Source organism: Mesocricetus auratus, unplaced genomic scaffold, assembly GCF_017639785.1.
Source record: "Mesocricetus auratus isolate SY011 unplaced genomic scaffold, BCM_Maur_2.0 Super-Scaffold_100007, whole genome shotgun sequence".
In the NCBI taxonomy this organism is placed as follows: Eukaryota; Metazoa; Chordata; class Mammalia; order Rodentia; family Cricetidae; genus Mesocricetus; species Mesocricetus auratus.
In genome coordinates, this window is record NW_024429191.1 from 95,054,538 (window position 1) to 95,068,311 (window position 13,774).

Here is a 13,774-nt window from a genome sequence, read left to right on the forward strand (position 1 = left end):
CGCCCTTTCCTGGTCTGGCTGCCTCACCCTCGCACTCAGCCTCACTAGGGTCCTCTGTCAGGGGTTTGCAGCCCTTGCTGCCTAGGCCCCTAGAAAGTCAAAGGAAGGAAGTGCTTGGGAGGGTGGGGGCCCAGAAGTAGCCAGGGGGCTACTGAGCCGTTTGTCCCAAGTACCCTGGGGTGGAACAAGGAGACTCTTTCTTCCCCTTTTTATATACTTAGCACACTGTTCTAACGTTTGAAGAGCGAAGGCAGTTGCAGAACTTGGCTGGCCTGAGTGGGGCCCTGGTGAGAAGCGCCCTGGAAACAACGCCCTGTCAGGCTCACAGGACATCATCAGCATGAGTGTCTGAACACTCTATGTGATAGCCTGGAACTCACTATGTAGGCCAAGCTAGCCTCAAGCTCGTGGTAATCCTCCAGTTGATTTTTTTTCTATTACTTAAACACTGTTGTGCTCCATCTTTATACAAAGGAGGCTTCAACCCTGTTTTCTCAGTGGGATAAATGTTACTCAGTGAAGATCCAGTCAAGTTAACTACACTGACCTAGTTCGAGACCCAAGTCCAATATGAATGCAAGCAGAACCGCCTCTGTGCCTGCAGGTGTCCAGGAAGATGGCAGGAACACCAGAGTGCCATGTCACCAGTGTGGGGAGTCATGGTCTGAGCACCAACAACCTATGGCTTTCTGGGTGCTCTGCCCACAGGAATTTTATTGGGTACTTTTTATTCCTACAGCTACAAAAGGTACCTGCTGTGACATGCCCTTGCAGTGAAGAGTGATCCTACTGAGGAGACACCAGCAGAGCTTCTGTGGTGTCAGGAAACTCAAGGATTCTCTCAAATGGGTTTACCCGTTTCATCTTCCTCCTTTCCCCTACTCTTCCCACTGAGACAGCTCCATCTGAATCAAATCCTTGGGCGTTTCTGAGGCTCCAGAAAATTGAAATTCTCCAAATCACAGTCATTCCCCTGTCACCAGGTCCACAGGTCTTTCTTGACAACTCGCTCCAAACAGCCCCGAAGCTGTGTCCACTGCATCTTCTCACTGCTGCAGCTTGTGTGTGCCGAGGACCCATGCTGGCTCTGGGCCGCCCCTCCACACCCTTGTTAGGGCCCTACTCTGAGATTTACCTCAGTCCTTCCCTGGCCCCAGGGAAGTAGAAGGACAGAAGGGACTCTCTCCCAGGTCCCCTCTAGCTGTGTTTGCTTAGAGTGGTTTGGACGCAGAGGATTGGGCCACCCTGGCCCACGTGGACCAGCAGATACTCACCGTGGTGTACTCAAAGTAGTAAAGGCAGTTGTCAGTCAGAATGAACCAGCGTCTCTTCCAGGTCTTCACCCTGCCACCTGAGAGCAAAAAGAAGGTGCCCTTGACAAGAGACACCAGGCAGGGCAGGTGCGTGCTACACACACACACACACACACACACACACACACACACACACACACACACACACACACAGCTCTCTTCCCAGGGAGGGGATGGGGCTGGGCAGGGTGTCAGGAGAACATTTAGACCATGGCAAAATTTACATCAGTGACAAGACACAGCCAAGACAGAAGCGTCTTTCACAGAGTGAAAGCCTATGGTATGAGCAGAGCAAGCATGCCTGGTGACACCCTGAGATGTCCCAGACAGCAAGATGAAAGCATGGGCGAGGGAGGAAAGCCCAGGGCATGACGGTGCAATGCAGGTGTACCTCAGGCTGCAGGAGTCAGCCACACCCCGTGTGACAGAGACAGGCTAGAAAGGAAGGGAGGGGCCAGCATCCTGTGTGACAGAGACAGGCTAGAAAGGGAGGGAGGGGCCAGCATCCAGTGTGACAGAGACAGGCTAGAAAGAGAGGGAGGGGCCAGCATCCTGTGTGACAGAGACAGGCTAGAAAGGGAGGGAGGGGCCACACCCTGTGTGACAGAGACAGGCTAGAAAGGGAGGGAGGGGCCAGCATCCTGGTGCAGGGTGCATGGGCAGGGAGTTCCATGGAAGTGGGAGGAGAAGATAGAGAAAGTGAGGTCCTGTGAGCCCTTACACCCAAACCACGGACTCCCTTACGCGCCGCTGTGGTGACATTCTATGTACACTGGCTTCAGCCACCTTAGTGTCCTGAAAATGGTGTCTTTGGAGTTCTGGGTGTGAACTGAAGCCGGCTCCCTCACCAGGAAAGGACTAGCTTATCCCAGAGGTGGGCTCCGGAGCCTTCCCATTGGGGACTCATGTGACTCTGTAAAACCATGTAACTACAAGAGGAAGCCCTAACAGCTAGGAGGTGGTGACTAGCAGCTGTCCGGGGCCTCCTCAGTCCTCTTCAATGCTAGTGAGACTTATGTAGCAAAGTGTGGGCTCTGTGAAGTTACTCTGCATTGGGTGCTGTGAGGGCATGCTGAACTGTGCCCACTGGTACAGAGGAGTATTGCTGAACTGTGCCCACACTGAAGGAAGCTACAGCCTCACTGCATGGTGCTCAGGATCCCTCCACCCCCACTTACCTCTGGTCAAGGGAAGACTGTCTTGACAGGAACCATTCAGCATTCCCCAGGGCCTTCCATGCTGAGACACACAGCATTGCATAAACACACTTTGTCCCTGATCCTTAGTGCCTGCCCTTTGCTGGGGCCAATTATTGAAAACATCATTCCTCTATAGTCTACATGGAGGGCAGGGGAGCGGGACACCTGCCACGCCCATTCCTCTGACCTCTTGCTAACAGCCATGCAGAGAAGGGCAACTTTACAGACTGTTTCCAAGTGCCAGCATCTGCCTGCAGGCTCATCCCTGAAGCTCAGAGAAGAAAGCGGTCCAGCGGAACAGATTAGGACCTAGACCTTTCTGGGCCACTTTAAAGCTCTGCCTGGGTGTCTGAGCTGGAGGGGTGGGGAAGGAGGTGTAAGCAGCCATCATTAACTACAAGATTCCAAATGACTAAGAGCTAGGTTTCCAGATGGAGTATGCCCCAAGCAATCATGTGCCAGCCACCACCCCTCCCGTGTGGTACACAGAGAGGCACTCTCCCTCATGGTGACCTGTAGGTTTCATGGAAGCATCCCAAGGTTAAGAGGCATGAACGGGAAAAGACGTAAGAGTAATGTGACATGCATGTTGGCAACAGGGAGGGCTGGGCAGATTTAGAACAGATGAGAAGACAGAGAATGTTGGTCTTAAATGGACCCCTCCCATTTCTGAGTGAGAGCTTCTGTCTTCCAGCCTCTTGGGGAGACCATTTCCTGTACAGGGCTTGGTACACAAGGATGGTCAACCCATGCTGAACTCCCATGCACTCTGCCACAGTACACTACCCCAGGTGACAGTGGGACTCGGGAAATGAGGGGAAAGTGAGTTAGGTACCAAAAGGCAAAAGACGGCTGGAAACCAAGGAGAAAAAGCAAGGCTGGGAAGCCTCCCGGGCTGTAAAAGCTTCCTTCCGGCCCCTGGACGGTTTGCTGCACCACAGAGCCCTCTACCACAAAGCATCGCTGCGGGCCCACGGGGAACACTTCCACGTGGAAAGAGAAACAGACATGGGACAAGCAGACAGATCGATGTGCGCCTAGGACAGTCCCTGTGGAACTCACAGGACCCCTCCCACGCAGGGCTTAGACAGAGGGCTGACCCCGTCCTTGCTGCTGTGCCTGGTCCAGCACTGCAAGGGACGCCTGTGTTTGTTCTCTTAGGCGGCCCTGCTCTAGGCACACTTAGGCACAGACCCAAGGAGCCTGCTGGTTCACCCAAGGAGCCTTCTGGTTCCTTCAAATGTTTCCTCATATTGGCAACCAGAGAACTAGGAGGCCAGTCTAGGTTTTGAGGATGACTCTTTGAAACAGAGGAGGATTCGGGCTGTGAAGCCTCCCTCATAGGCAAGAAATGGAATCAAGGGCTACAGGTAGGGGTTTCTGGTTTGAAGGTTTTAAAATTTCCACTTGGGGGTTTGGGAGACACCATTTCTCTTTCTCATGGAAAGGCAGATGCCCCAAGTGCTATCAGTTAATCTTTTCTTAACTTCTCTGTCCACCATGTGCCAGAGTGCGTGGCCTTGGGGAGTTGTGAGGCAGCTCCCTTTCTTTGATCCCCAAGTCAGAAATTACGTTTGATCAGGCTGACGCACAGGTGTCAGTTAGAACTTGGTGATTCCCAGGAGCTCAAAGCCAGCGCTCCTCCGCCTCCTCAGCTCCCCCGGGCTAGGACTGCACCGCTACTTGCAGTTCGGGACCTGCAGCCTGGCAGCGGCTGGCCCACTCTCTCCTCCAGCAAGAGGAAATGTGAGCACTGCCCCAAACCCCGGATCCTGGCCAGTTCCCTAGGGACTGTACAGCAAGTTAGAAGCAGCATTAACACTACTACCAGCAATTAAAAAACAAAATAACCAAAAATAACAAACTAAAATGCTGCAGCAATGACAGTGGCCTGGGCAGAGTGAGCGAGCAGGTTGCAGGGTTACATACCTCCTGGAGTTTGGGGCAAGGAAAAGGAGAGCCAAAATCATGGAAACATATAAATGAGGGAGAAAAGAAAATTAAAACAAAGAAATCAAACCCGATTCCTCAATCTTAAAGTGCAGTGCACCAGTGGCATTTATGTATGCCTGGAGAGGGAGGGACACTTGGAGACACTGATGGGCAGGTCACCTCTATGCTGTACAGCAAGGTTGGAGGCCTTACCCACACCTGATCTAACAGAGCCACAAATCCATTGTTTTACAGCTGGCGTTTGCCAGACCCCTCACAGACCAGAGTAAGAGGGGACGTGTACTTCTGAGGAAGCCAGCATCTTCCTTAAGACACATGCCATTCTTTAAATGTGTGCAAGGATGCACGCATGTACACCTGTGGATACACATGTACATATGTGTGTGCATGAGAACACAACGCTTATGGCTCCCTGCATACAGGGACAGATGCAGACAACTATAGATGGCACAGAGTCCCAGCCTGTGCAGCACACAGACACACGGGGCTGGGTCTCAGCGTGCCACAGTGAGACACCCTACCGGGAGTCTCGGAGGTTAGGAGACGGGAAGCGATGGCCCCACGATGAATGAGTGCCATATCACGGGGCTCTTATTCCTTGGGATAAGGCCTTGCTCTGTCACCAAGCTGGCCCATCTTACGGGCTCCAGGGACCCTCCTGCTCTGTCTCCTAAGTGTCTGGGACAAGTCTGCACCATTGCACTCAGCTTAAGTTTTTGATTTTTAAAAATATAGGATGCTTCATGAATTTGCATGCCATCCTGGCACAAGAGTCAAGATAATCTCTGTTCTAATTTTAGTGTCTCAGCTGTCAAAGCCAACACTTAGCATTCGCATGGAAACAAATTTCCCTGGAGGGGGAAGTAAATCTAGATTTGGGGACTTTTGAAATTCCCAGCACATTTCCTCTTCATGGGTGGGTTGGGCAAGAGGAATGTGGAGAAGGTCACCGGTGGGTGGGACGTTTCTGAGCCTTCTCTTCAGATCCCCTTTAGAGATCACTGACTGTTGGCCACGTGTAGACACTGCACGACTCTAATCGGTGAAGCCACGCACGAAAGGACTTCACGGATCGTGATGTGTAAACGCAGGCTTCGGGCCTTGTGAAGGAAACATCAACCCTGAGCTATCTGGATGAGGCAGCAGCGGAGGGCGGGTCATCTTACTTTCCTAGGTGTGTCAGCAATGGCCAAGGGTGGGATGCTGCTTGCTGGGGCAGGTAACCAAGGTTGAAGAGGAGCGCGTCTCTAATGAAACACTCCCTGCTGCTTTGGGGCCTAGCTCATTAAAGGCCAAGGCAGAAGGAAACTGCAATGTGCTCTCTAGTGGTCAAAAAAGAAAAAAAACAAAAACAAAAAAAGCCCACCTGAACATTATCATGTCCAGAGAGTTCAGAGACCTCTCTTACGTCTGATAATTAATAAACCAGTCACAGTGGACATGAATGTGCATGAGATCCCAGAGAAGCTCTTGTGTCTGGTCACTCTGTCACCTTCCTGGCGAGGCATGACCATAAATCTTAACAACACAGGTGCACGTGTGCCAGAGGGGGGAGGAGTGCACCTGCAGCTTTCGGATGACGCAATCATTAATGTGGCTGATTGGCACGGGGAAGGGGGCCACGGCCAGAGCATGAGGAAGAGCGCTGTGGTTTGCGCGGCAGCCGAGGGCTCTAGGTTTGCCATGCACACTGCATGTGGAGCCGGATGCAGAGGGGAGTGATGATGCCTGGGGGGGGGGGCAGGAGTGCCGGGGGAGATCGGATGGGAAGTAGAGATGGGTGTGGCTGGTCACCCTCCCAAGGGTGAGGGGGCAGGAGTGGGGGATGGACCAGGTCCCCAGAAAGTGCCTTGAAGAATGTAGCCATCTATTCGGGAGTGAACACACAAGGGACAGTGTTTATCAGGGTGGGGTCTGTGTCCAGGAGTCTCCGTTCTACGGTGAGTGGCCGTCAGCAGCACCCTCTCTGGAGGCGGACTATTGTAGGAACACAACTCAGGGCAGTCTCTGTGGGATGTCCACCCACCCACCTGTGACCTGCCCCTGCCCCACCGCCCAAGCCTCCGAGCACGTAGCCCTTCTTCCTGAGCTGTTCCAGGGGCCCCAGGCTGGCGGAGGGGACCTACCGAGTTTCAGCAGCCAGCCTTCTCGGTCCGGATTGAAGAAAGTGTGAGTGAGGTCGTTCCCATCATCTTCTGGGATTTTAAAGGGCTCGTTTTTTATGCTTTCGTAGAGATTCTGGGGTAGAAGGTGACACAGGTGTCTCATTCCACAAGTATCGGTTCTTTCTCCCCTCTCTCTACTCCTTCCACAGGCAATCGCTGTGAGCCTGCAGTGAGAACTAGGGAGGAATACAACCACTCTTCTGCTCTACCGCAGCTCACGGGGACAAAAATAAGATGCCTGGTAGATAATTGAGGAATTAAAAATAGCAGCTTGGAGTCTACTCAAAGCTTTAGTTTCAGAGTTGGAAGCTGTTTCCCCTTCCTGTTTCTCAGCTGGCCTTTGCGAAACCTACATGTTTAAATGAACTAAGAGGGCAGGCACTTGGCAACTTATCCTTCTGACCCCTCTGCAGCTCAGACAAGGCAGCTCTGGCCCTGCTCACCCGGAGCAGCTCCTCGGGCAGGTCTCCACCATCGTTGATGCCTCGGTTCATGGCGATGAACCTCTCCACCGTAGGCTTGTCCTTGACGTTGGGGTTGTGCAGGCTGGTATTCAGCATTATGATGGCAAAGGAGAGGACGTAGCAAGTGTCTAGGGACGAGAAGAGCATGATGTGAGAGCAGAGGAAATGCCCACCCAGAACAGGAGACACCAAGCCAAGTAAGAGCAGGGGTACAAAACCGTGTGCAGGAAGGGTGGGTGAGCCGGGTGCACGCATGCTCCCAGGCTATGCTCCTGAAACGGGCAAGGCACATGAGTGCACTAAAGACACTCATTTGTTCTTCAGACAGAAAAGAACAGGAAAACAATCAATGGCCAGCCGGGCATGGTGGAGCATGCCGTGAGTCCCAGCACTCAGCAGGCAGAACTCCTGTGAGTTCCAGCACAGCCTGGTCTCTAAAGGGGGTCTAGGCCATCTAGAGTCTCACAACAAAACCCCCAAAAATACAATGTATAAAAAGATAAAAACTACCTACAATTCTATTTAGCAATAATTTGGTTTGCTTTATTTCTTCTATATAAACATGACTATGTAATAAAATCACTTTACAGACACGATAATACACTGTCCTGCAATACATACAAATGGAATAGGTATTACATACAGGATAGGTACATGCACATACACAAGTGATAGATAAACACACACATGATAGATAAACACACACACATATATACACATATAAACACACATACACACGTACATATACATACATATAACACACATACATACACACACATGTATACACACATACACACTCATATATACACATACACATATATACATATATACACACATATATATATACATACATATGCTTTTCTGTCAATCTTATCATTTTCCCTTACCAATATCTTTATAAGAACATGATTTTTCTTTTCTTTCTTCTTAACAAGGTTGTGCTTAAGTAGCTAACTACAGTCTTGACTCTGCTTCTGCCTCCTGAGTAGCTAAGATGACACACAAAGGCAACAGCTTCTAAAGACATCTGTGACTGTTATGTCTGGTAACTCTGAACCCAGGCCCTCATGCACACAAGGCAAGTTCTCCACCCACCACTGACCACACCCAGGTCTTTATCGTCTCAGGGTGGGTTTCTGGATGCTTCCAGTCTCTTGCTGTTATGCACACCATTAAGAAGCTGCCCTTGCAAAGGGGTCAGGACCATGGTGGGGAACCCACAGAAACAGCTGACTGGAGCAAGAGGGGAGCTCACTGACTCCAGACTGACAGCTGGGGGACCTGCATAAGACAGAACCAGGCCTCTGAATGTGGGTGACCCCTGGGTGACTTGGGCAGTTTGTGGGGCCATTAGCAGTATTTATCCCTAGTGCAAGAACTGGCTTTTTGGAGCCCCTTCCCTGTGGAGAGATACCTTGCTCAGCCTAGATACAGGGGGAAGGGCTTTGGTCCTGACTCAAGTGCTATAACAGACTTTGTTGACTCCCCATGGGAGGACTCATCCTCTCTGAGGAGTGGATGGGGGTGGGATGGGGGGAAGGGGGGAATTCAGGAGGGAGAGAGAACTGGAATTGGTATGCAAATTAAGATTGTTTTTTAAAAGAAAGAAATGAAGGAAGGGAGGAAGGGAGGGAGGGAGGAGGGAGGGAGAGAGGACAGGATGAAGGAAGGAAGGAAGGAGGAAGGAAGGAAGGGAGGGAGGACAGGATGAAGGAAGGAGGAAGGAAGGAGGAAGGAAGGAAAGAAGGAAGGGAGCAAGGAAGGGAGGAAGGAAGGAAAGAAGGGAGGGAGGAGGAAGGAAGGAAAGAAGGGAGGAAGGAGGAAGGAAGGAAGGGAGGGAGGAAGGAAGGAAGGAAAAAAGGGAGGAAGGGAGGAGGAAGGGGGAAGAAAGGAAGGAAGGAAAGAAGGGACGGAAGAGGAAGGAAGGAAAGAAGGGAGGAAGGAGGAGGAAGGAAGGAAAGAAGGGAGGAGGAAGAAAGGAAGGGAGGGAGTAAGCGAGGGAGGAAGGAAGGAAAGAAGGGAGGGAGGAAGAAGGAAGGGAAGAGGAAGGAAGGGAAGAAGTGAGGGAGGAAGGAAGGAAAGAAGGGAGGAAGGAGGAAGGAAGGAAGAAAGGAAGGAAGGAAAGGGAGGAAGGAAGGAAGGAAAGAAAGGAGGAAGGAAGAAGGAAGGGAGGGAGGAAGAAGGGGGGAGGAAGGAGGAAGGAAGGAATGAAGGAAGGAGGAAGGAGGAAGGAAGGAAAGAAGGGAGGAAGGAAGGAGGAAGGAAGGAAGGAAAGAAGGGAGGAAGGAAGGAGGAAGGAAGGAAGGAAAGAAGGGAGGAAGGAAGGAGGAAGGAAGGAGGAAGGAGGAAGGAGGAAGGAGGAAGGAAGGAGGAAGGAAGGAGGAAGGGAGGGCTCTTTGCATGGACTCAGCCTCTTGTCTTGGAAATCCTCCACTGCCAAGAAAGAATCTTGTGGAAAAAGCTCTCCCGGCACTCACACAGAGGACTCTCCTCACCTGTGGACTGGAACACCCCGTTATTGCACTGGCAGTACCGCTGAGCAAAGGCCTCCATCATCCGGTCGATCTTCTGGGCCTCTCCAGGCAGCCGGAAACTCCACAGGAACTGCCTAAGGGTGGAGACAGGAGCTTTGTTCTGACCTGGCTGCTGCTGCTGCTGGCTTTAACAGCAGAGGGCAAAGGGTGTGAGGGGTCTCAGTCATCTGATGAGTCGTGTGGGCGCAGGGCACAGGGTGAGTTCTGCAGTTGCTGTATGTATTAAAATCATAGCTCCAGGGCTGGAGAGATGGCTCAGCGGTTAAGAGCACTGGCTGCTCTCCCAGAGGACTTGAGTTCAATTCCCAGCAATCACATGGTGGCTCACAACCATCTGTAATGAGACCTGGTGCCCTCTTCTGGCATGTAGGGATACATGCAGACAGAACACTGTATACATAATAAATAAAAAATCACAGCTCAAAAACTAAGATCAGGAGTTATACCTACAGCAGAAAAAATTAAAAAGACAATTTCTTTAAAAGGCACAGAATAAGCTTGGTTAAAAAATTAAAGTTGCTGGGCGGTGGTGGCACATGCCTCTAATTCCAGCACTCTGGAGAAAGAGGCAGGAGGATCTCTGTGAGTTCAAGGCCAGCCTGGTCTACAGAATGAGTTCCAGGGCAGCCAGGACTACATAGATAAACCTGGTCTTAAAAAAATTAAACAAAAAAAGTTGATCTTTTTTTCATTTTAAATTAAATACACAGCTACCTAGTTTAGGGTAAGAAACTAAAGGTTTTCTATTCTGAAGAGTAGAAACAATTTCATCAGTATTTAATGAATAAACAGTCCTTCCACCCAAGACCAAGACACAGTCCTAGCAAACGGTTTCCCACTCACAGGCAAGTATGTTACCTGGCCATCCTTGGAATACTTCACGGTAGCCACAACAACCCCAGTGACAAGACTTTAGTCAGACAGCGTACAGGACAGACAGGCTCCCACCCCACGGTGCCCGGCTGACCACACCCACCTCAAGGCCTGGACGAGGTTCAGGTCGGTGAACTCGTGCAGCTCTACAAAGGCATGCAGGACCTGGATGCTGAACTCATCTCTGCCAGGAAACCAACGAGAGACGGAAGGGAGCACACGTGAGACCCGGGACACTGAGGCCAGGACCCATCCCGCTCCCAAGCAGACGATGTCCTGAGTCCCGGGCCAAGGGGCCTCTCGAGCCTGGCCACCCACAGTCAGGAGGACGCTGGACTGGCTCTCTTTACTCACTAAACAAGGAAGGAGCCTGCACAGCCATGGACAGGTAAGTTAGTGCTCCCCAAGACACCTCCACTCAACACCACAGTCCCGCCCCGCACTTGGGCACCGGGGGCTTCTTTCTTCCCGTGATCCTGACACCCTCTCTAACGGCCTCACCTCTCCCCAAGGTAGTCCCCAATGGCTGTCTTGTTGAGCCCCTCCCCTTTGTATAAGAACTGGGCAATGTCTTCACAAGTGTTCTTGAGCAGGTCGTTCTCTATCAAGAACTGGATCCCCTGCAGAAAGACCAGAGAGAGCCGGTGAGGGCGAGCCGGGCAGAGGCTGCCGAGCCCAGAAAACGTCCACAGTGGACACTGGGGTGGAGGCAGTGCAGGTTAGGAACCAGAGCCCCAGACGCAAGACAGTGGGGGGAGCCACCAACGGTGACTCCAGAGAGCAGCTGCGTAGAACAGACTCGCCCAGTCTCCACCCCATCCCTAAGAGAGCCCCCACCTGAAGACCCGGGCAGGGGCCTCGTCCCTTTCTTCTTCACTTACCTTTTTAGGGTCCATGTTGAATTTCTTCCTGCCCATGGCTACCTGTTTGTTCCTCTGCATGTTTTTCCTGAAAGAGAAATGCAGCCATTAGTGCTCTGGCTGCTGAGTCTCACACACAGATGCTGACGGAGTCTTGGAAGATTGGTCTAGCTAAGTGTGGTCAGCTGGTGCCCAGGCCCAGGCCCAGGCTCATTTGCCTCTTTCGCTCTAGATTCTTGGTTTCCCTTAGAATTTTTATTTTCTTAAACTTTGTCGTCTACAGCCGGGCGGTGGTGGCACATGCCTTTAATCCCAGCACTCGGGAGGCAGAGGCAGTCGGATCTCTGTGAGTTCGAGGCCAGGCTGGACCAACAGCCTCCAAAACAATACAGAGAAACCCTGTCTCGTAAAAACCAAAAAAAAAAAACTTTGTCGTCTACATATTGTAGAATCTGTCCATTTTAAGTATACACCTGGATGGCTTTTAGCAAGCTAAGCTGTGCAACAACTACCATAACCAGTTTTAGAACATTTTCCTCAGTCCGACAAAGTTTCCCACACCCACTTCCAGTTCACGCACATTCCTACCTCAGGCCCCCGGGACTCTCAGTCTACCTGCTACGCAGACATCTGCCTAATTCTGGACTTTGAGATGTAGAGACTCATGGAGGTCTGGACTTCTGTTCCTAATTCTGGACTTTGAGATGTAGAGACTCATGGAGGTCTGGACTTCTGTTCCCGGCTTCTTTCTCTTGCCGTGTTGTCTTCAAGGTTCATTAACACAACGCTCCTGTCTACTGCTGAGCAATGCTCCTCTACAAGTCTACGTCTATCTGCTCTTCAGATGACAGATGTAGAGTCAAGTTCGGGGCACGCACTACCCACAGGGCTGCTATCAGCACCTGTCCACCCTTGTGGTAGCCATGTTTTCCTCTCTTTCAGGCAGAAGAGTCAAGGTTGTATCTAGATGGGTCAGGGACTTTTAAATTTAGCTTTTTATGATGCCTACAAGCAAGCAGCAGTTTTCTTAACTGTGCCTCAGACTAAACAAATGCAGGTTTACACACCATGCTTCTCAGGGTGCGGCCCAAATCAGCTGAGGGAGCGAGTCAGACATGCAGAATGCGGCTCTCACTCACGCACATGCTCCCGGGCCCTGCCCCGGCAAACTCTCACCCAGTGGTCTGTGAAGGGTCAGGGCTCCTGTCCATTTTATTCAATCCCACAAACAATTGAGTTACAGGTTCTGGCCACTGAGTGACTCTGTTTTAGGGGTAGCATCTGGGTGACATTTTAAACCCTCCTGTCTGGTATACACTTGGGAATCAAGAGCAATTTACAGTTTTTTTTTTTTTTTTTTTGGTTTTTCGAGACAGGGTTTCTCTGTATTGTTTTGGAGGCTGTCCTGGAACTCGATCTGTAGACCAGGCTGGCCTCGAACTCACAGAGATCCACCTGCCTCTGCCTCCCGAGTGCTGGGATTAAAGGCGTGCACCACCAACGCCCGGCGCAATTTACAGTTTCTGAGCAAATGCGTTATTCAGAAATCATTTATTTACTGTTGTAAGGAGCACATCAGCATTGGCCAAGTCCCCAGAGGTGGAAAGCCCCTCTTTTCTTTTTTCCTGGTTGAGACAGGGGATCACTCTGTAGTTCAGGCTGGTCTGAAACTCACAACACTCCTCTTGCCTCTGCCTCCCAAGTGCTGGGATTACAGGTGCGAGCTCACTATGCTTGGCCAGACTGACTTGAGGTTTGGAATGAACAGGTGTAAGTCTCAGGTTAGTTGTCTAATTATGCTTTCCCTAAATCCAGGAATATTACTTTGATCCATATTATAAGGAAGGAAGGAAAGAAGGAAGGAAGGAAGGAAGGAAGGAAGGAAGGAAGGAAGGAAGGAAGGAAGGAAGGAAGGAAGGAAAAACCTGCTGGGTGACTTCCTTTGAGTGTGCAATACTTGGAAACCCTACAATGGCAAGGCACATAGCCACCCACACTGGTCCTCCACATCCTTTGCCCTGGTTTGGTTCCTTCCTGGAGGCTTCCTGGCCTCAGGCAAGCCCAGACTCCAGCAGTACACTCCCAGATCTCTGGCAGCTGCAACTGCTGTTTCTGACCACCCTGGGCGCCACAGGGGTGACTGGCTGACTTCACTGGTTCCCATGAATCAGCCCCTCCCAGCCACTCGGCTGCAGCTTATGACTGCCTGGCATACACACAGGGTGCAGTTGGCTAAAGTTCCCGACTCTCTGTGAGTCAGCTCCTGTCTCTACCTGTCTAGCATTGCTGTTTCTGATGGATGGCACAGTCACTGTAGGTGGCTGGCTAATGTCATCGGTGCATGTGGGTCAACTGTCCCAACTTCAGCACAGTGTCCCTTGGATACCAGCTTTAACAACTAGGTCAGCTTGAG

At 51.2% G+C, this 13,774-nt stretch overlaps 1 protein-coding gene across 4 annotated transcripts in view; it reads right to left on the minus strand.

Moving 5' to 3' along the window:
* Cyth1 (cytohesin 1) overlaps nt 1–13,774 on the minus strand; it is an 84,254-nt gene that overhangs the window by 8,976 nt on the left and 61,504 nt on the right. For 3 of the 4 annotated variants that reach the window (XM_013113370.3, XM_040750129.1, XM_013113371.3), the window contains exons 4-10: nt 11,383–11,449; nt 11,003–11,121; nt 10,605–10,685; nt 9,590–9,702; nt 7,074–7,222; nt 6,591–6,703; nt 1,275–1,353 (exon numbers count right to left, since the gene is read on the minus strand). In XM_013113370.3, coding sequence (XP_012968824.1) covers nt 1,275–1,353; nt 6,591–6,703; nt 7,074–7,222; nt 9,590–9,702; nt 10,605–10,685; nt 11,003–11,121; nt 11,383–11,449 — 721 coding nt within the window. The remainder of the gene's footprint in view (nt 1–1,274; nt 1,354–6,590; nt 6,704–7,073; nt 7,223–9,589; nt 9,703–10,604; nt 10,686–11,002; nt 11,122–11,382; nt 11,450–13,774) is intronic. The other variant, XM_013113369.3, reaches the window with a different exon arrangement.